Source organism: Topomyia yanbarensis, chromosome 2, assembly GCF_030247195.1.
Source record: "Topomyia yanbarensis strain Yona2022 chromosome 2, ASM3024719v1, whole genome shotgun sequence".
Lineage (NCBI taxonomy): Eukaryota > Metazoa > Arthropoda > Insecta > Diptera > Culicidae > Topomyia > Topomyia yanbarensis.
This window is the reverse complement of record NC_080671.1, coordinates 391,475,950-391,499,479: the sequence shown is the minus strand read 5'-3', so window position 1 is coordinate 391,499,479 and position 23,530 is coordinate 391,475,950. Positions and strand designations below refer to the sequence as shown.

At 36.7% G+C, this 23,530-nt stretch overlaps 2 protein-coding genes across 2 annotated transcripts; one reads left to right on the top strand and one right to left on the bottom strand.

Moving 5' to 3' along the window:
* Positions 1 to 2,923: 2,923 nt before the first annotated feature.
* Positions 2,924 to 6,368, bottom strand: LOC131684807 (translationally-controlled tumor protein homolog). Its single transcript, XM_058967975.1, has 3 exons — positions 6,216 to 6,368; positions 5,472 to 5,727; positions 2,924 to 3,752 (listed from the first exon to the last, which is right to left on the bottom strand). The coding sequence occupies exons 1-3, from the start codon at positions 6,241 to 6,243 to the stop codon at positions 3,521 to 3,523; spliced, it is 516 nt and encodes a 171-aa protein (XP_058823958.1). The 5' UTR covers positions 6,244 to 6,368; the 3' UTR covers positions 2,924 to 3,520.
* Positions 6,369 to 11,849: 5,481 nt separating this feature from the next.
* Positions 11,850 to 14,001, top strand: LOC131684806 (dolichyldiphosphatase 1-like). Its single transcript, XM_058967973.1, has 4 exons — positions 11,850 to 12,144; positions 12,219 to 12,319; positions 12,383 to 12,561; positions 12,616 to 14,001. Exons 1-4 carry the CDS (start codon positions 12,048 to 12,050, stop codon positions 12,974 to 12,976), a joined length of 738 nt encoding a protein of 245 aa, XP_058823956.1. The 5' UTR covers positions 11,850 to 12,047; the 3' UTR covers positions 12,977 to 14,001.
* The last annotated feature ends 9,529 nt before the right edge of the window (positions 14,002 to 23,530 follow it).

Sequence of the window (23,530 nt, the reverse complement as noted above, 5' to 3'; positions counted from 1 at the left end):
ACACGTCTTATATGCAGTCGGTAAAGCGTCTCGAGCGTTAGGATGCATCTTCAGGATAGCCAAAAAATTTACAGATGTTTATTGTCTCAAATGGTTGTACTGCGCTTTATCCCGATCAATCCTAGAATATTGCCCTGAAGTGTGGAGCCCAAACTATAATAACGGCGTTGGGAGAATTGAAAGCGTACAGTGTCGCTTTTTACGTTTCGCGCTTCGTCGATTGCCGTGGAGAGATCCTGTCCGATTACCTAGCTATGAAAACCGGTGTCAGCTGATTCAACTGGAACCCCTTTATGTTCGAAGGAATACAGCAAGAACTTTGCTCATCGCCGACACTTTGCAAGGTCATATAGATGCCCCAGCTATATTAGAACAAATTAATATAAACGTCGCACCACGAACATTATTGCGAATCTTTTCTAAAATCCACATCCTGACCTTTCAGCCATGCGCCACCCAGCCGTGCGCCGAGTTACGCGCATGTTCACTCCGCATTAGTGCAAGCGAAAAAACGATTTGACGTTTGTTTTTGTTTCGTTCGCTCTCATGTGTGTCACATATGGCAACAAATCGACGAAACGCTAGTTTATCTTGGGATAGACAATACGCAACAACATTATGCTTCGATTGCCGTTCAGGCGCTCTAATTATAGTATGCATGGAGCCATCACTGGTCTACAAAGGATTTTCAACCAGGTTGCTTCAGCTTTCGATTTCAACGTGTCTAGACAGACTCTGTGTCAGCGATTTTCTAGACTTTTTAATCAATCTTTTAACCACATTTGACTTTTTTACTGTTTTTGTGAATTATTGACCCCTATTTGTTGTATATGACTTGAATGTTAGTAATAAATTTATTATTAAGACCAACACCATTGGGGCTTTGGTATGCCTGTTGGTGTTTAAGACTAATATAGAAGTAATAAAGGCCGGTAGCTGAATGACTCACGGAAACATGAGCTAAATGGCTCAAGGAATTGGCACCAAAACGGCTCACGGGGACGAGAGGTTATGGCGTCGTAATAGATGGAGACAAGGAGTAAGAGAAGAATCGAGAGTTGAATCCAAGCTCATAGGTCGAGCCATTCCATGAACGAAGTGAGGCTCCGAGATGAAATATGAATCAAAACGATTTTTGACAGAACTTTAAATCTCTCCTCACCTCCTATAATTACCAACGAAAAAATCAAATTGGAAAGTGATCAATGGTAGTTATTGTTTACCCATTTAAGAGAAAATGAGATCCGAATAACAAGAAGTATGGCCATGGCATCGCCATGAGAATAGGAAAATATCTTTTAAACAAAATATTTATCTATGAATTTATAGTAAGAGAAATAAAGGAACTACGGGAACTTAGGACACCGCAAAGCAACAGTTATTTATTTGAATGAAAGAATTAAATAATATAAAAGATTTAAAAAACTCCAAATAAAAATGACGCGAGAAGAGGTACTAAAGAAACAAGAGCCAAGGGACTCTAGATACAATGCAAGAAGGAGCTAGAGGATGCTATAAGAAACCTTGAGCGAGAGGAACCTAGTTACAAAAGGCATCAATATTGACAGTCACCCGAATTCTTGTTTACGACGAATGCGTGATTCGTTCGAAAGTGGTTTGTATTCCCGTTTACGACAGCAAAATCAAATGGGCACAAAATTTAAAAAAAATATATAATTTTTTATTGCATATTTCGGATCTTTAAGACAAGAAAAATATGCTCAAAAAAGTATTTACTCGAATTCAACTTGGTTCGTCTGCTAGGAGCTCATCAAACTACCAACTACCAATATTCATATGAGGCTGATAAAATCGGGGGTAGATAAAATCGGCGGCTCTTAAAATTGGGTCTTCACTATATTTATCTTTGAGGGCAGTGAATCTTTGCTTAATCTTCATGGCCTTATAAAGGCCTATGTACACGTAGAAAGCCAATGTGGTCTTCTAACAGAATACATTCCATTAGCGTAGCGGAAAATAATTGTAAAATTCATTACCAATATGCAATTGAATTAACCAATTTGCGCATAAGCGTACATGACCTAGCTTTGAAAAGATTTTAATGTTTCGTGCTCCACTCGTCAATAACTGACACCAACTTGCTGTCAGTTAGTCGATATATCCAAACCAATACCAAATTGGCGTCGGTTCATTCCCAAAGGTGGCCGCTAAAGAGCTTGCTGTATTAAGCGATAAATTGAAGAATGTGGTTTTTTGTTGGAGGGTCGGGCGATGCTGGTATTTATTGTCGTGAAATGAGATTAGATCAATCCCACTTTCTTGGTAGATACTCAACCGTATTCCAAGCAGAGGTCTTCGCAATTCTATGAGCAGGATAATCGACACTTCAACAGGGAATTCCGGGTGCAAGAATTTATTTTTGCTTCCCTAAAAGCACGTAGTCCAATAGATTCCTGTTCGAAATTACTAATCGCATGCCGGTCATCCCGGGATTACTGAAAATGAATTGGCGAACGAACTGGCTAGAGCAGATGCTGGGACTGACTTCGTTAATACAGAGCCAGTTTTACAACTGTCGATAATTTGGATAACGCACAAGATTCGCTCTTGGGCTGTGTCCGAATAGGCCAACCATTAGGGTAGCTTGTAAACTTACGTTAAAAAATGCCTAATATTAGTTGCATTTTCCCAAGCACAATTGCAGTATTCTATCCAAGGCATTGCAAACTCATCACATGGCAACTAACTTCACACCATTGGATATATAACGATAGAACAATTATTTATTCGGGGTTTTTCAATTTTTTATTTTTTTTTGGTCTTCCATTCATAAAATAACCTATGTACTGGGAGCTAAAACTAGAGAATATGGACAACCATGCGACTTAACTCCCCCTCCGATATCGTATTTTAATACAAATCATGCAAATGAACTTTCTTTCAGCTAAGAGACAGAATGCGATTCCTTTTACAACATCCACGAAACGAGCTGGAGTGTTTCGCACAATTTTATTTTTTTTCTGTTTTGACATTCTTCTTATCGATAATCGTTTATCCGTTTTTTTGCCGTTTGTTAGGTTACAAATAAATCTACTTTTCTCCACCTTCCAAACTGTCACCCTTGTTGAACAAAGTGATTGAATCTTCCGAACATAACTATACAACGCTTGTATGGAAGATATGCCGCTGTCACGAGTATTGATGGTAAAAATGTCCTAAGTCTCCGCTTGCGTTAGATTATCTATCCTTCTCTGTGGCAAATGAAAATTTTGTAGTAAAACACAAAGCTTCAGCAAATACGACGACTCGGCAGACGGATTGGTCCAGAAAGATTGTAACAAGTCTTCACTCTATTGGAATTGTATTGTCACTATAATAGACAGGTCGTCGCCACTCGTCACAGAATTGTGGTTCCCTTCTGAATAAAGTTTAGCCGGTAAATCAATAAAACAAGGTTGTTCTGCGGTAGCCGTAAATAAATAAAAAAGCAGGGGATTGAGATAAAAAAACAAATCGAAAAAATAGGGCCTAGTATCTGATTGATTGCGTGCAGTCTAGTCTAGAACTTCTCCTCTTCCAGGCCGTGCTTAAAGCAAAGCAGAATCGGCGTGCTTTCGCCATCGATGTCACGGTACTCGAGCATGGCAATCAGTCCCTCGCAGTCCATCGACTCACCGGTGAAAAACTGCAGATCCTTGAAGCGACCAAGCAAATCCTTCATCACTTTGTTGATATTGGTCTTGAATACCTCCACCTCGCTAGGATTCTTTTCCTCCAGCCGGGCGACTAGTCTACGGAATAAAAAAAGGACAAAATGCAGGTTAAAAATACGCGTGTGAGTACGAATATTGGTACAAATTATAAGATTATCTAGAGGACGAAATTGAAACTTATTATCTCCAGCGAGAATTGCCGAGATTTGCAGCAACGATTTATATACGCACGAAATTCAAAGAGTACGGATCCGATCGGACATAACAAAGGCGTTAGCAGAATAAAACTGAAATTCTCAGAATAAGGATGCGCAAGAAACTAGCGTCTCTGCGAATCCATTACAAACACTACGTGATTTACTGGAAACTACCAGAATTTGATGTCTCTGAAGAGTAACAATTTTTCTTGGTGCTACACCGGTGTAGTGCAAAGAAAGAGATAGACTGATTACACCCAAGTTTGAATGAGTGTAGCACCGACTACACCGGTGTAGTGCAGTGTCAAAAACGAATATGCCATAAGCTTTTTATGCAACAAAGCACATTTCAAGCATGATTTTTGAAAACAGCGAAACTCGCACTTCACCCAAACAGAGAAAACGGCGATGACATTTTCGAAGTTTTGTTTTAAATGTTATTTAAAAACCATACCGATTTTTACACCAATTATTCGTCCAAAATGTTCACCAAAGACGCCTTTCCATTGAATGGAACGAACATTCGCGATCAAGACAGTTAAAAGAGCGGATTGAAGAAAAATTAAAGTTACGATGTTATTTGTATCACGCTCACAGTTTCGTCGTTTTACTTTCGTTGGTTTGGTATCTTTGTTGCACTTACGTTATTTCAGTTTCGTCAATTGTGGTGACTAATCTTATTATTTTTTAATCAATTCTATAACTGAACTGTTCCGCCGAGGCAGTATGCCAATGAGGACAACCAACATTTGTAGTTTGTCACTTTTGAGCAGTGTGTTGAAGACAAATAAAGGTTACGTTATTCTGAGCATCACTCTTACACTTTCGACATTTTTCAATTAGTCGATTTTAGTGTCTCATTTTTGCTCGCATTGTCATAAGTATTTAGATTTGATCTACTGTAGGATAGATTTAGATAATCAAAAATAAAAATGTGCTGAATGTGCATTAGTGGTGCTTAGAATAACATTACTTGTATTCTTTTTCTCTAAAATATTGGCTAGAATTAAGGAACTGCATGCTCTTGTTCCCCTTATGGAAACATTACCTATATTGAGCATTTTAGTAGAAAGATTGTAGTAAATTTTAATAATTTAGTTACAAAAACCGATTAAATTAAAATAACGTAAGTGTTACAGCAGTACCAAACCTAACGTAACTAACATGACGAAACTGTATTTATGCACTGTTGACGTGTCAGTTATTTGTTCGTCATTATTTCGATTGCGCATTTTTCAGCTGCATTACCGAATAATGAAACGAATGTTTGTCAGCATGTACATTAAGATGCGTAGAATGCGGGGGAGTGATAATCTCAGTTTGTTACATTTGTTAGTTACGGTGTTTTCAAAAATCATGCTTGATTTGCTTTGCCAATCGAATCCGTTACTCTTAGGTTTGTATCTCATGACAACTGGCAACAGTCCAGCATCTTACGAACATGATCTCTGTAATAAAAATTGACATTGCACTACACCAGTGTAAAAGGACGACTGATTCAAACTTGGATGCACGTCTATTTTCGTTTTTAAACCATGTGTGGCCACCATGAGAAAATAATATCACTATTGATGCTTGTATTGATGTCATTTGTACTCACTTCTTCATGTAATCCTTCAGGTAGGTGGTGAACTGTTTCTTATCGGCGAACCCCGTTTCTACCAACCGATGATTCAGTACAATGTCCACACCGGACTCGGTGGCAGCATCTGTGCCCTCTTCGGCCTCCTCAGCGGACGGATTTGCACCATCCAGCTGGACGTCACCAAGGACACGCGACACATGCTTGCCGTACACCTCGTACATCACATCGTCGACCAGTTTCACCTTGTATGTGTCCGAGAACATCTCGTCACCTGAAACGAGTAAGCCATGAAAAATCAATTCTATCTAATGAGTCACCACAATCGACGCAGTTCCCGCCCTCTTCCTATGGCTGTAATGCAAATTGTAAAGGTTAACGCACTAGGTGCTAATTTTAGAATACGGTTCCAGTTTTAGCATTTCCAGTTCAGTCAATATTGTTTATCTCACAATATATCTCACATTCGGCACATTGACGTGTAAACATCGGACCTATTCAAGCTTATCAATTAGAAAACAACAAAACTGCTTTATAAGACTTCGGTGCATTATGTGCTCCGAAGGAATGCACTTTTCTAAACACGTATCAACTTTTGCAAGCACACACCTACACAAAGACAAAACGCATCCAGAAACGCTTTTCGACTTTGCCAGAATCGTCTCAACCAACATTTTCTTCGCGATTTTCTGCGACACGTAAAACTCCTGCCGGGTTCACTGCAGCATTGCCCCAATTCACACGAATTTCCGATCCACTTACCAGTGAAAATATCCTTCCAGATTTTCATTATAGGAAGATGGAGAAAATTTTACGGCTAAAATTATAAAAACTACGATACGTCCACCTGAGGATCTTGCCGGAAAAAGAATGTGTCGACACTTGCACAGGATAGGCAACCCTACGGCGTTAAAATTCTCCCAAATATCGATCAATCGCCTTGATCGATGCATTAAGGGTACGTTCATAGGTTTTTTGAGAAATGCCACACACGCATACGAAAAACAACCTGAAATTGGGTTCATCAAAATGTCAAAGCACTTTTGACGTCTATTTTTTGACGTTCAACTGCTTTTTAACTGAGCTGCAGCCAAAATCCCTCTAAACGTGGTAATAATGACGTAGACGCTACCATTCGCCGTAGAAACTGTCACACATACAAGCACAGCGGCAGTTTTCGTTTTGACGCCTGCTAGAACCTGCCTATATAAGGACTTTGGGCTGCAGCCTCGATTAAAAGCAGCCCAGTTAAAGCGCCCAGTTACCGAATGATTGCTGTATTTGCTTTTACCGAAATTCTCGATAAACATACACTCATAAAAATGTAAACGTTATGCCTATTGATTTTACACATAGATTTTTGCAATTGGGTCATTAACCCTCAAAAAGGCAACCGGGTCTAAGAGGCCCGGCACGTTACAATTTTTTAGTTACAAAAAAATGTGTATGCAGTATAAGCTTGGGCATGGAAATTTTGATAAGTAGCTTTGAAATCTATAACAAAAATAAAGAATTGTGAAATTTTCATCTATGGAGTTTTGCGCAGCTATGTTTGAATTTTTTACATGCACAAAAAGGCAAGCCGGGTCTGGCAGGCCCGGTGTGCATGCAATACTAGGCTACTACTACTACTAGGAATACCACGGGTTTTATACATTAATATTTATCTGAAAAAAACATTTGGATGAGTTCATCGTCATATTAGCAGGAATTTTTTCATGTTTTGATTGATTTTATCTTTTTACCTTTTCTTTTAAGAAAAAAATCTTGAAAGTTTGAGCGAATTCTATACATTTCTTTTATAAGAAATGTAGAAATAGCATACGATAATGACGTGTGTCATATTTTTTTGGGTAAATACTTTTATTTCACTCACTGTGGTCTACTTGACAATTATTTGGATACAACATAACCTAACTCTGTCGTTATTGTCTATTTGTTGTCTATTCTTTCTGTTATAGTTTTCGTAATAATTCAAATTGTAGGATCTAAAAACAACAAAAAATTGAAATGGCTATAAGACGATATGCCCATGTTTTCAATCGTCTCAAAGAATCTGAAGTAATGGAAGAAATTTGAGCAAATTCAACAGCAGACGATTCCGAAACTGATTTGCAAAGCGAGGAAGAAGATGTGAATGATATTGCTTCCGATGATGAATTTGATGTAGAAAAATATGAATATGTACTCCGGTTATGCATCAGAAGAAATTGATAGCAACCCAGAAACATTTATTGTTCGTGTTCAAACGAAATGGAGCTTAGAACCAATCGACAGTCGACGTGATCTTCCGAGTACTACCCTTTTGGAAAAAAAAATTGAGCTTTTTACATTCATCGCCTTATACGCTGAAATCGGGATTTACTGCGTGTTCGTACTCATCATCCTGTAATTCCGGAACCGGAAGTCGGATCAATTAGAAATTCAACAGCAGCCAATGGGAATGCTGTACCTTTCATTTGAAACCAAGTTTGTAAAAATCGGAAAAGAATTCGCTGAGAGATAGGTATGACATTATCTTAGGAACTTGGTAAGTTCCCCCGGGGCATCAAGAACCGCCATAGCTGGCCAATGTGGTCGAAGTACCCTCGGTGGGTCATTAATGATCTAGACATGCAAAGCCAAGTAATGTTGCACATATTTTAATATATATTGCATCATTTGGACATCATGGTGGTATCAGTTTCTATGGAAATTTGCTGTGTGATTGTACTCTTCAACACCTAACTCCAGAACCAAAAGTCGGATCAATAAAAAAAACAATAGCGACCGATGGGAAGGCTGCACCTTTCATTTGAGACTAAATTTGTACAAATCGGCCCAGCTACCTCAGCGAAAAATCGGTGAGATTGTTTGCCACATGCATACATCCATACATACATACATACATACAAACACATACAGACATTTTACGATTTCGATGAACTGAGTCGAATGGTATAAGAGATTTGGCCCTGCGGGTCTCGGTTAAAAAGTCGAAATTTCGACCGATTGCATAACCTTTCTATATGAGAACGGCAAAAAAGGAGCTTGAATTTAGACGGGCCTTAGAGGCCCGGCTTGCCCTTTAATGTTAGGATTTTAGCTTGCCTTCACAAGGGTTAAATGAGAAAAAAAATCTTTTTTTATTACATACATCGATAAAGCTGATTTTCGTGATTGCAACAATATTTTTTCCAACTCAGGAAACGTAAAAATAATACCAAAATTTAAAATAAAGAAATATGTTGACAGTTTGGATTTGACGCTATCAGAAGCATTTGACATATCGAATTTCACGACAAATGATGCCCTGTCAGAAAGAATTAATACATGTTTTCCCGGTTTTCCCGCAGGGTTATTTTTATTTGACATAAACACCATCCAATGCATATAGTTTTTTTTGCATTTTGGGTGTTGTCTTGATAGGCCAGATGTAAACAACCGCAGTGTTCCTACGTATGGTTGCCAAGTTTACATAAGATTTATTTTAGAAAACAAAAAAATCGTTTTAGCGTGCTACAACAAATTTTTTTTGAAATAATGTTATATTATGTATATTGGACCTAAAATTTATCTAATGGAACGGAAAACTATATATAGCTTAATGACCCAATTAGCGGAGGCATCATGACACTATTTGCTGGTACATAAACCTAATGTGTGTATTTACAAGAAATATTAATCTTACATTTACATTTCATAATCCACATAAAACCCGATTCTATAACAATACGCTCATGTAACTTATGTGTGTGAATACATAGCTTATACTGTCGACGCATAGAATATATGTGTGCGTGATAACATTAGAATAATATGAGTATATATGAATAATATGGATTTTAATTATTATGAAGCAAATAGAATTAGGGCCGATTTCTTCACCCTCCACTCCAGCACAGCCGTTGATAACAACAAAAGACAAGTTTTCTCTTTCGTAGACAGCTATGCATCGTGCTTCGGTTTCTCCAGAATTACCCTTCAAAGTGAATTTCGACATTTGGTTTTTGAGCCCTAATCTAGGGGCAGATCACTCTAAGAATGTATAACAAATTTGCATCAAATTAGAAAAAATGCATTTAATTTCCATTTTTGCATCAGCTTTGCACTCCCTCGCAGAAAAGTTTGTTTAACAAACGTCCTACGCTGATCCACTTTGTTCGACGTTTTGTTAAATGTAGGGCTAGTTTTTCTGTAGGGTTTTGACATCTTACACGCAACGCAAACAACATTGCACGCAACGCAAAAACATTGCACGTAACGCAAAATACATTATGAATTTCTATTTTGATGGAAATAAATGCATTTAATTTCGCTGATTTTTAAAAATGCATCACAAGTGATCTGCCCCTAGGCCCTAATCGTATTGAGCGATCGAAAATAAAAGTCGCAAGGACAGAACATGCTTCGTAAAACCCGTTTCAAATATATTAGAATATAAAAACCGAATTGAAACTTCAAGCATAAAAATCGGACTGGGACATTCCTTTGTGAGAGTCGGATAAAAAAAACCTTCAGTAAAAAAAACCGGAAAAAATATATCCGATTCTTAGTTTGTTAGCCGACTTTTAATCTTGAATATCAAGATATATGGATGCTCCTACGAGCATTGATATTTATTTTTAAACGATTTTTATACTGGAGGTTCATCCTTGCCGAGTTTTACGGGTGAGAACTTTTTATGCGATTCTTATGCTGAAGGATTTCTATCCGATTTTTATGCTTGAAGCTTATTTCCGATTTTTATATTCTAATATGTTTTCAACGGGTTTTGCGAAGCATGTTGTATCCTTGCAACTTTTATTTTCGGTCGCTCATATGTTTGTCGAGAATTTAGGTAAAAGCGGGTAACCGGGCGCTTTTTACTGGGCTGCTTTTGAACTGGGCTTTCGATACGTGGGCTGCAGCCCAGTTAAAAAGCAGTTGAACGTCAAAAATAGACGTTAAATGTACTTTGACATTTTGACGGCTACAATACAAAAACAATGAACTTTAACATTTTTACAGTAAATTTCAATGTAAAATAGACTTTTACAGTTACAGAGGGATGGTTATGTATCTTAAAATTTAAAAAAAACAATTTTTCTCCATACATTTTTTTCTCGAAAACAGTAAAATTTAATGTGAATGCACTGTACAGTCGTGATTCGCTGGTTGGTCCACAGCCTTGTCCAACTAACGAATTTGATTCGCTAGTTGGACCGACTTCCAAATGTCAAAAACTCTCCAAAGGAGATGTTAGCAGTGTAAGTGCATCTGTTCACATCTCAGAATATTGTCAGATTGATTGTCAAACTGAATTTGACATGAGATGTTGGCGTTTAGATGTTTTTAGTTGGACAATGGTCCAACTAGCGGAGGTCCAACTAAAAAGCGGTCCAGTTAAAAATGTCCAACCAGCGAATCACGACTGTATCAGTTTTTTGCTGAACAGTGAAATTTATTGTTACATGAAATTTTATTGTAAATCTACTGTGAGAACTTTGCATCGAACAATGTTGAAATAGTAATAACTATAATATTTATTGTTTTATGATTGTTTGTAGGGTAAATGCTATTGTAAAATTCTATCCGGAATGGTACTTTTGAGTTAGGGTGCTTACAGAGTGGCGACGAGAAGCTGAGCTGGGGCAGATGCTGACATTAGAATGCGAAATGCGAGAAACCTGCTTGCTGCAAACCAAAGAGATGATGTCTGAGTGAAAGCTGAGCGGATCGGCGCCGACTGCCTGCTTTTACTCTGACAGGTTCCATTTGATATGCTGCAAGCAGGTTTCTCGCATTTTAATGTCAGTGCCAGCTCCTGCTCAGCTTCTCGTGGCTACTCTGTAAGCACCCTTAGGGTGCTTACAGAGTGGCCGCGAGAAGCTGAGCAGGGGCTGGCACTGTCATTAAAATGCGAGATGCGAGAAACCTGCTTGCAGCATATCAAATGGAACCTGTCAGAGTAAAAACAGGCAGTCGGCGCCGATCCGCTCAGCTTTCACTCTGACATCATCCCTTTGGTTTGCAGCAAGCAGGTTTCTCGTAGAAAAACTCATAGTAAGAGAACTGCGGAGAAAAAAACAGCATTTTTGGCAACGTATGCCCCGGCATTGTATGGCAACACGTTCATTGTTATAAGGATAGGCAATGTTCGATTGGATTCGTTTTTTGACAGCTAAACGCGAATCCATTCGACCCAAAATGGAGTCTCCGCAGTTCTCTTTCTAGAGTTTTTCTAGTTTCTCGCATCTCGCATTCTAATGTCAGCATCAGCGCCAGCTCAGCTTCTCGCCGCCACTCTGTAAGCACCCTTATTCTATAGACGAGCGTGTACAATAATTTTAATCGATTATCCGAACAGCTCTGAACGCACCTATTTAATTGACAGCGCTGCAAGGAATGTTGACGTTTTCAGCTGAATCACCCTGTTTCATTGAATTTGCCATCAGAAAAGTGACAACACAGCTTATTTGCTGGATGCGCCACAGTAGCCCCACCACGACCCCCGTTCTATCCAACCAGTCCAAAAAGGATTCAGACAAAAACGTTCTGCCCTTGTAAAGGATTCCTTCGCATCATTAACATAGGCAAATGTCAAAACAAAAATAAAGACAAACTATTGGGAAAATGTCGTCACCGGACACGGAATCGACTCTGAATGCCGCAGCATACAATATTGCCAATTGGCAGCCTATAACGCTTACACTAGTGGAATATCCTAAAGGTATGTATCCTTTTCCCATTTTGTAACCTTCCCCTTAGGCGACGTTCCGATTTTTCTTTTCTCTTCAATTGCAGATGATCTGCTGGGTAAGCTTCTTGCGTGGATCAGTTTGGCACCGTTAGGTATCGGTGCCGGTTTCGTGGCACTAATATTGTTCCGAAGAGATTTGCATACCGTAAGTTTTTCTTCAATTTATTCAAACGTTTTATCAATGAATTCGTTTTTGTTACTCTTTTAGATCGTATTCTTTGTGGGTACTCTATTTAATGAGGGAATCAATATATTTTTAAAACATTGGATTAGGGAACCTAGACCGGTGAATCGATCACAGATCTGGACTGAGTACGGAATGCCTTCTAGTCATTCGCAGTGCATGTGTTTTTTCGCGCAATACGTACTGCTTTTCATTTTTATAAGGTAAATCTAGATTTACTCATTGGAATAAGCATTCAAGTTTGGATTATTTTTTAGACTGCATCATATGAATAACAACAATGCACGAGCAGAACGCTTAGTACGAATTCTGGTCCTAGTAATGTGCTGGGTGGTCACCATCCTCGTCTGTTTTGGCAGAATCTATCTGCAGTATCACAGCCTGAGTCAAGTGCTGGTCGGTGCTTTTGTTGGCATCTTCATTGGAACATTCTGGTTCTTTTTAACACATTATGTCCTGACGCCTTATTTCCCGATGGTGGTCTCGTGGCGAGTGTCGGAATTGTTTCTTCTACGGGACACTACGCTAATTCCAAATATTCTTTGGTTCGAGTACACTGTCACGCGACAAGAGGCTAGGGCTCGGGCCCGTAAATTGGTCAGTATGAAATCCCAGTGACGTTTTTGGTCACCGTTATCGGACTGCTTCTATACTCGACGATACGTTAAATAGTAGTGATAGTGGCACGGTTTGGCCAGACTCAACAGCAACTACAACAACAACCTTTCAATGAAAAGCATCGCACTTCCGAGTGCAGGAGTAAGTTTATCATTCTCACATGCATCTTGTAGTTGGAAAGAGAGAAACAAACGCACAGAAATAATACCTTAGGTAAAAAACTGTAAAATTTAAACAGCATACACAAAGTCCCGAAACCTTTAATTTCAATTTTCTTTGTTTGATTAGTTTTAGTAACTTTTATTTTTGAAGGGTTTCGGTGTTGTATAACTGTTCTCCGAATAGACTTTTTTTTCGGCGACTTCATAAGCTGTGTTTTCAACCCGTCAACCAGAAACTAATTCAAATACTGGTTAAATTGTAATTTATTAATTGTAATTTATAAAATACATACGAAATCATTTTCGTAAAATACTGGTACAATAACACATAAAAATGTCAAATTACTTGATTTAAGTCTAATAAAATCCCTAAATATGCCGTGCTTATAAAATATTTGTACTTGTTTTGCCTTCGGAGAACTGTTGTGCAGCTGGTTTTGATAAATGTTTCATTTATATAAACTAAACACACATTCCTTAAGGCAAGTTATTGGCCAGTAGAACCTTAGTCTGTTGCATCTCAATTTGTGCGGATAGCTCCCCGGTAACTTTCGTGATAGAAAACAGTAGTTAAACGGTACAATCAGGCTTTTTTAATTGGAATAATCTGTGCAACAGTGCGTGAAATTGCTGCAATTCTTGGACAAAAGAAGAAACATCGATACTAAGCAAACCAGAAGTAGCGAACGATGTAGAACAATATACGGTTTTTCTCAGCGATGAACTTTTATCGCCAACGGAAGGTAATCATTAAATTTTGGCGATGATTTTTTTGCTCTCAACAAACGAAAAACGTTGCGTAATAATTGTAACAGTTATTGACTGTAGGTGTAATCCTTGAGGGATTAAATAAACGTAATATAAGACTTGAAAACAATGTTTCAATTTAGCAGAATATTCCTAAGGTCCAATGCTGCTCCTAAACGAGATTGGTCATACTCTTCATACCAGGTCACATATTTCTTTATCCCCCATCTCCAAGTATGTATCGAATTATTCTTACTTTTTGCGATTAACCCTTAAATGCGTTTTGTTATCAAATGGCAACAACGAAATTTGTGATATAAAGCCTCAACAATCACGAGAAATGAACATCAAAGAAGAATGGAATTCATGCATTTAAGGATTAACGGGCGATTTCAACACAGCTTCTCGTTGTTTGTCAACAGATGGCACTAGCACTCATAGCTGAAGCCGCCGGTGGTTGAGTGGTAAGCGTGACCGCCACTCACTCAAGTTGTCCTGGGTTCAATTCCAGCCGAGGTCGTTGAGATATCGATAATCTAGTCCAGTAGTGCAGTCACTTCTCTGGCGTCGGTAAAGAAGAAGTAGAATCCAACTTCTATACTTACTAACAAATCAATATTAATTCGTCAAAAGGGCGAAAGTGTTTTTTGTAAACAAACTTGTTTCGCTTATTAGTCTGCCCAAGTAACCAATAAGCATTATAACGTAGCCTAATACCCAAGTAACCATAAGCATTAAGCCATTGCACTATATTGGCTATACATTTGCACTAATGTTGCATTGAAACTCCATTACAGCATTAACAACGCAATAAAGCTCTTTATTAGCATCAATAATGCATAACTGCACAGCCGACATATAGCATTATAGCTTGCTCTATATGCGTATATAAAGCTGATATAACGCGTACATGCTTCAAGGATCTTTAAAGCATGTAAGCTTTACAAGTGCATTTAATGCCATTATAGAGCATATAAAAAGCTGATATAATGCTATTGTAATGCTGTGGGTTTATTTGTTATGCAACTCTTCTTGAAGATTATATTCGGCATATTTCATTTCAATCGAACATATGCAATATAGTCCAGGAAGCAAACGTAGCGCACTTACCGTGAAGGACGAGGCAAAGTACCTCAGTTCGAGACTTACTAAAGGTAATTTTCGTAAACATTCATATGTGAGAACGAAAACCCATTAAGGATATTCATTACAATGCATTAGAACAGAGTCAATTACGGTTTTAAACAGAATATTTTATTTTAATTTTTTTCCTTTTTGCTCATCACACCGAAAGGAAACATAAGAAATGGTTTTAAAACCATGGCGAACAATGACAACCAACTGAAGCTTTTTAATAGCATTAGTAGTGCCAATATAAGGCTTTCAAATTTGACATTTGTACGCTTTTGCTATATAATAGCATTAGTACTGCAGAAAAGAGCTGTCAATCTCTGCACAGTAATAGCACTATATTTCGCCTTTTCTGGCATAATATCAGCATTATATAAGTATTTAGTGCTTCACGGCTTTTAAGGACAGCTTTATATGTGGATCTAAAGCAGATATTAGGCTACGTTATAATGCTTATTGGTTACTTGGGTATCTGCTTTAGATCCACATATAAAGCTGTCCTTAAAAGCCGTGAAGCACTAAATACTTATATAATGCTGATATTATGCCAGAAAAGGCGAAATATAGTGCTATTACTGTGCAGAGATTGACAGCTCTTTTCTGCAGTACTAATGCTATTATATAGCAAAAGCGTACAAATGTCAAATTTGAAAGCCTTATATTGGCACTACTAATGCTATTAAAAAGCTTCAGTTGGTTGTCATTGTTCGCCATGGTTTTAAAACCATTTCTTATGTTTCCTTTCGGTGTGATGAGCAAAAAGGAAAAAATTTAAAATAAAATATTCTGTTTAAAACCGTAATTGACTCTGTTCTAATGCATTGTAATGAATATCCTTAATGGGTTTTCGTTCTCACATATGAATGTTTACGAAAATTACCTTTAGTAAGTCTCGAACTGAGGTACTTTGCCTCGTCCTTCACGGTAAGTGCGCTACGTTTGCTTCCTGGACTATATTGCATATGTTCGATTGAAATGAAATATGCCGAATATAATCTTCAAGAAGAGTTGCATAACAAATAAACCCACAGCATTACAATAGCATTATATCAGCTTTTTATATGCTCTATAATGGCATTAAATGCACTTGTAAAGCGTACATGCTTTAAAGATCCTTGAAGCATGTACGCGTTATATCAGCTTTATATACGCATATAGAGCAAGCTATAATGCTATATGTCGGCTGTGCAGTATTGCATTATTGATGCTAATAAAGAGCTTTATTGCGTTGTTAATGCTGTAATGGAGTTTCAATGCAACATTAGTGCAAATGTATAGCCAATATAGTGCAATGGCTTAATGCTTATGGTTACTTGGGTGCTGCAGAGTGGAATTTCATGAAAAATATGCGTTAATGTAAATTTTTACCGTTCGTAGAAGTAATTTCAATTGTTTTCTGCTTTGAAATTATAGTAAATTAAGAGAAACCATCAAAATAAAAGTTTGTTTACAAATCTTATTCGCCCTTTTGCAAATTTAGTATAGAAATATCCTCCTCCCGTGATACTTGTGGAGTGCGAAGTAGGGTTAATGTGCTAGTAATGGACCCCGCAGTAGACGGTGCTAACAATTTCAAAGAATTTGGATAAATCCAGTTGTACTTTTAATGTAATATTCTATCAATTGATGATACCAAGTCTTTCAAACAATATAATGCAAATTTAAAGCATTTCAACTTGATTCCTTTAGTAAAATTCGATATTTCGAACTGGAATCCATATCCCTATAATGGACCCGTTTTCCTATTATGGACCCAGGGTCGAATATGCGCATTATGGACCCGGGTCCATTATACGCATATCCAACAATTAATACATAAAATTGTGTTTTTTCAGTTTTCTGGTAATATCAAGAGTCATTTTGGCACAGCAATTTAAGAAAAATATAAAATATGAAAAATAACAAAATCTTGTTATTCTTTCCTTTCATTAAATATTTTAAAGGCACTTGAAACCTTTGACTAATGAATTAAATTTTTAATTGATCTGATGCTGATTTCAAAGACAAACATGACTTTTATATCAAGCAATGTGATTTTATGACGCTTATGAGTAAAGTGATGAGGTCTGCATTATAGAAAGTCTTACACAAGTTTTCGAAAATTGTAATTGACAATTGTCTGAATTGATTGGTGGTCGAATTACGACAATCCATCAACAATACAGTGGAGTAAAGCATTTGCAATATTAACGAGTCGGCTCTAAACATGTTCAGTGTCTAAAGGCAACGAATATTGTTATTTAATAATATTTAAAGATACCAAATACAAATTAAAAACGACACAACTTCGTGCATCATTTTGATCAGTTCATACAATTGCTTCTACATTCATGTACACTCAGGTTTTTTTTACGCGGGGGATACGAGCCGCGTAAATGAAAACCGCGTAAATGAAAACCGCGTAAATTTCAAAATCCGCGTAAATGAAAACCGCGTAAATTTCAAAATCCGCGTAAATGAAAACCGCGTAAATTTCAAAATCCGCGTAAATGAAAACCGCGTAAATTTCAAAATCCGCGTAAAAAAAACCGCGTAAAAAAACACCGCGCAAAAAAAACCGCGTAAAAAAAACTTGAGTGTATAGCTATATCTGAAGCGTTTTGAAGAAACCGCTAGTATTTTAGCTGACAGAGCCCTTGATTTACATGATTTAATCCCCAACTATTTAATTTCTATCATTTTCCTGAAAAAGTTCGATAAAAGTACTTTGTATCTTTAGTTTTGTTTTATTTTGGGACGTAACAATAATGGACATGAAATTGCCTGAATATATGCAATGTATACAAGATTTCGAACTATATTATCTTATTTTAAAAATGAAATTAATTACAGCTCGTTGATTTCGATTTCGAGTTATTCGAAACAGTAATCAATGCTTCATTTTACAGTATTTATTTTAGTATTCCGTATAATCAAATTCTAGTAAAGCTTCTTGAACGTTTAGCACCACCTTTTTTCTAAATCAATATATTTATTATATTACTTTTCAATGGAAGGATATTAGTGAATAAGTTGCAATCATTCTGCAAACCTGTGCACAACGAACTTGCTAAAGTATTACTCCAGAATTTAATATTTCGTGGTTATTAGGTAATCTTTTCAGGCTATCCATGTCACTATTTTATTTTCTTCTATGGTGGAAAGCGTGGACCTTTTCTTGTTTCTTCAGGCCAGTTTTTCCATATACTCTGCGATACTTCACAGTAGAGCGTGATACATCAAATTGCCTGCACGCTTTTTTTGACAGAACATGGTTCTAGTCGTTCGAATGAACTTTCGCATAGCAGCCTTCATGTATTTGTACCTACTGTTATTAGTTTTTATCTATTTATTGGTGTAGAAACCATAATTTTTGTTGATCCAATACTGAGAAGCTGCAAAATTTTCAATTCGATGGTTTCAATCAATCTTATACTGAATCCTCAGAATGTTGATAACTCTTTTTAATTCTATTAGTTGATATTACAAGTTTCTAGTTATATTAATGTGTCAGGGGTCCATAATGCGCAGATACCTAGTTTCACTTGTTCCCATAATGGACCCCCAGAATTTCAATATAAATTTTAAATTATCTTAGTTTGTTAGATCTACATCGCAAAAGATTGTGTTAGTGTTAGGTATTAACCAGTAAAACAATATCTTTTTCATGCGTAGTTTATTTACATCAGAGCGAAGTATTCTTTTTATAGTAGTAAAACAATTACTTACAAACCCTGTGTCATGCTGCACTGGATTGAAATTAAGTGCGAATATCAATTTTGAAATGAATTATGGTGAAAAAACACATTCTAATTTCTGTCTAAGTCTTAAAGCTGTCCTGTAACCAACAATATACGTTAAAAACAGTGATTAATGAGGAATAATTGACAAAAAAGCGTCAGGGGGTCCATAATACGCAAAGGGTCCATTATAGGCATACAAACCCTACTATATAACGGCCTCTAACAAAAGCAAGTGTCGGACTAACCATTCCTTCCCTTTCCTTTCGCGATCTACGTTCGGGCCTGGCCGGCGCCGGTATTGATCAAAAACACTTTAGGATTACCAGGAGTTTCACATTGAAAGATGTTGCGCTACTCCCAAGCATAATCATCTAGGGTAAAGTGCCTATTTTCACCATACTTCCCTGACTAATTCATTAATTTCTCGGCCTACAATCAATGGAATGCGTAAAAATTATTATCAACATATTTTGCCAAAAGTGATTAGCGATAGAATTTAAAAGAAATACTGTGGTTGCCCTATATTTAGCTGAAAAATTACAACCATACTAAATTTGAGACGAAGTGTGACGAGAGGGAGGGTAGGGTCAGAAGTTGCGCGACGTAGCATTATGATTTTTTTTTCGGGAATTGAAACCCATTGATTAGAAAAAAAAAACAAATTGGTGTTACTCCATTCCCAAGAGAAATAAATTTAAATTCACACAAGTTACTTTTCATGAAATTTTTAATGTGGTAAGTTTGCGTGTATGCGGATTTAGCTTGCTACATTAGTTAGCTAATCTTGCTAACTAGTAGACTTATCTGGTTTTTGTTTGAGGCAAAACTGAGTCAGTTCCTAACCCCAACTGCTGTCAAAATGTATGAACTGACAGCAGTTGGGGTTAGAACCTGACTCAGTTTCAGGTTCAAGCGAAATCGCCATTAGTTTGTTAGCTGAATTAAGTTTTCTCTTCGGAATTAACCTAACAAAATTTAGTAATTTTGTTGAATGTATGCTTCTTAGAATAATGGGCAGCTGCAGCATCGTGAACTGAGCGATCTTTTGTTCATGTTCCATGACATATAAAACTCAAAACAAAATTATTACGACGTTATTTGTCATGAAATGGGCTTATTTTGTTCGCAATTTGCTATTAAAATGAAAATGTAGATAAAAGCCGTCAAACATTTTGTAAATACATGTATTTAAAAGAATTGTAAAACATATTTTATTTTTTTTTTCGTCGTTTGGTCGCGTTGGGAAGGACGGGGGGTTGTCAGAAATGCTACGTTGTTTACAAGGGGGAGGTTAGAGTTTTGTGACAAAATGCTACAAGGGGAGAGGGGTCGAAAAACCGAGGGATTGCCCTTCCTATGATGATTCTCACGGATAGACCGTTCCAACATCAAATTATGGTCTTGTCAAATTTTGGTCTTGTCAAACTGCAAATGACGTGAAAACCCAAGATGATACCAGATAAGGTATAGGCATACGTAAAGCGAGACCCAAGTAACCATAAGCATTAAGCCATTGCACTATATTGGCTATACATTTGCACTAATGTTGCATTGAAACTCCATTACAGCATTAACAACGCAATAAAGCTCTTTATTAGCATCAATAATGCATAACTGCACAGCCGACATATAGCATTATAGCTTGCTCTATATGCGTATATAAAGCTGATATAACGCGTACATGCTTCAAGGATCTTTAAAGCATGTAAGCTTTACAAGTGCATTTAATGCCATTATAGAGCATATAAAAAGCTGATATAATGCTATTGTAATGCTGTGGGTTTATTTGTTATGCAACTCTTCTTGAAGATTATATTCGGCATATTTCATTTCAATCGAACATATGCAATATAGTCCAGGAAGCAAACGTAGCGCACTTACCGTGAAGGACGAGGCAAAGTACCTCAGTTCGAGACTTACTAAAGGTAATTTTCGTAAACATTCATATGTGAGAACGAAAACCCATTAAGGATATTCATTACAATGCATTAGAACAGAGTCAATTACGGTTTTAAACAGAATATTTTATTTTAAATTTTTTCCTTTTTGCTCATCATAACGAAAGGAAACATAAGAAATGGTTTTAAAACCATGGCGAACAATGACAACCAACTGAAGCTTTTTAATAGCATTAGTAGTGCCAATATAAGGCTTTCAAATTTGACATTTGTACGCTTTTGCTATATAATAGCATTAGTACTGCAGAAAAGAGCTGTCAATCTCTGCACAGTAATAGCACTATATATCGCCTTTTCTGGCATAATATCAGCATTATATAAGTATTTAGTGCTTCACGGCTTTTAAGGACAGCTTTATATGTGGATCTAAAGCAGATATTAGGCTACGTTATAATGCTTATTGGTTACTTGGGGAGTTTAGGTTTTACAATTGGCAACATCTATATTGCGTAAATACTGCTTTACTTCCAGAAAAAAGAAGCTGTTAAAATCGAAATTAATTAAAACAATGTTTTGAATATAGAAACTAGTGCTTTCAGCCTTTCTGAGGTTCTCAAGGCGTTTGCCACCAATAATATTATTGTACACACGTGCATGCACCTTATGCAGATTATCTTGAATCTGTTTTGCGCTTGTCAAATCTGCCACTCTTCTTATTCTTATCCGGGCACGCTCTTCTTCCCTTTGGGGCAGACCCTCGCGAAAAACGCAGAAAAAAGCTACGTAATTTGTGTACGGCCCCTTACTAGAAGTATATGCATGAAAATGCATAAAAATCGCAGCAGAAGAAAAGAGACGGGAATATAAAGTATGCTAACAATGCATATTTTTATTTCTCAGTGAACAATTATTTACTAGTGGTCTATCCCCCATATGATTGTTCATTAGGGTGAGACAAAAATTAGATTCCAGCTCCGAGCAACTTTTTAGGTACCGTAAATCGGGGTGACATTGATCACTTTTCGAAGTAATCATTGCATATTTTTAGACGCAACACATTTTTTTCAAGTTTAATATTTTTAAACCATGTACTGATGTAAGGAGCACGAGATTGGATGGTTTTACCTAAAATTGTCCGCTTACAGCTATTTTTCCAAAAATGATTTCAAGTTGATGTCCGTTTTCGTATTCCGAGGTGACTTTGATAACCTGCATGTTCACCCACATTAAGTTATTGATGTCAATGTTTTTCATTCAAATGTTTGTTTTCGCTAATTCTGGAAAGATGCTCATTGTTAAATAGATGTTAATTGGTATTATACAAAGTATTCAATACACTGTAAAATTCGAGTAACCAAAATTCGTGTAATTTGTGTCCAACTAGAATAAAAGATTCTGAAAACCTTTAAAACTGCTAAAATTGTTTTATTTCGGTGCTTTATCAATGTACAAAATGTTTCATCCATTTTAACACGTTGGAATATTGAACAATAAAAAAAAGTTGCGAGTTTGAGCTTAAAAAAATTTAAAATAATTGCCAACTAGTTTCATAAAAAAATTGTATTTAAAATAAATAAACTCTTAAAAGTAAATTTGGTACATCCCACTCTAAAGGAAAATGAAAATCACGCTTGTAATTTATTACACTTGCTCAAATCTGAGATTTATTTGTTTCATAAAAAATAGACACTTTATGAAGCTTCGTAAAAATAAGGTAAAGTCAAATTTCGGTTTTTTGTAGTTTTTGTACCCAACAACCGAACAAAATACTCAAAAAGTATAACAAACCAGTATTTCATAAGTTTAGAGTAAAAATCATTTCAAACTAAAACGATTCGGTAGACTATTCTGGTTTAATAAGCGATCTACGAAAAAAGTTTCGAGTGATCAAAGTCACGCCGATGATCAAAGTCACCCCGGTTTACGGTACCATTTGGGTTCTAGAACAACTGTGCAAATTCTTAGCTTGATCGGTGAAACTATATTTTTGCGTTCACTGTTTAAAGTTTACATGGGATTTTGTATGGGAAAATTAACTTTTACAAATTAATTCCTCCAGGAGTCGCCCATTACTTCCTAAAAATAATTCATTACGTGGCTTTTATAGAAAATTTTACAAAGAAACAAAGTCTCGAAAACCACGAAACGATCTGATGCTTGAGAAAAAAGTTATTAAGCAGAAACCGATTGATGCTCTGATGATTCATAAAATATTCATTTTTTCTAGCACCACTGCTGTTGGTTATCCAATTATACGCAATTTCGATTAAATCCTCTCTTAATGTGTCTAAATCGTTTATCTATACTTTTTGGCCACTTCTCAAGGTTATGAGGGATAAATTGAGGCTTCTTTTGTACATATTAAGAGCATGTTAAAAATTTTGTATATAATTAGACCGCCAGAAGCAGTTATGCTAAGAAAAGTGAAATTTTCATCAATCTTCAGGGCATCAATCAGTTTTTGCTTAATAACTTTTTCCACAATCATCAGATCGTTTTGCAATCTTCTAGACTGTGTTTCCTAGACAAAATCAGCCATCTACTTATTTTTAGAAGAAAACGGTCGACTCTTGGAAGAATTAATTTGCAAAAGACAATTTTCCCATACGAATTCCCATGTAAACTTTAAACCGTGGGCGCAAAAATATAGTTTCACCGATCGAGTTAAAAAGTTCTGAGAGCTAATTTGGAGCCAAATTTTATTTTTTTCATATAACCATGTCCCACTCTATTGTTCATATGTCAGTGGCGCTATAATTTCAACTGCGGCCACAGTCCCAACTATAAATATATTTAAAATGAACGTTAAAGCGGGCGAAGCTTTGTTTACGAGTGTTATGTCTGTTAGTCTGTGCTATACAATCGTGATTCGCTAGTTGGACATCTTTGATCTGG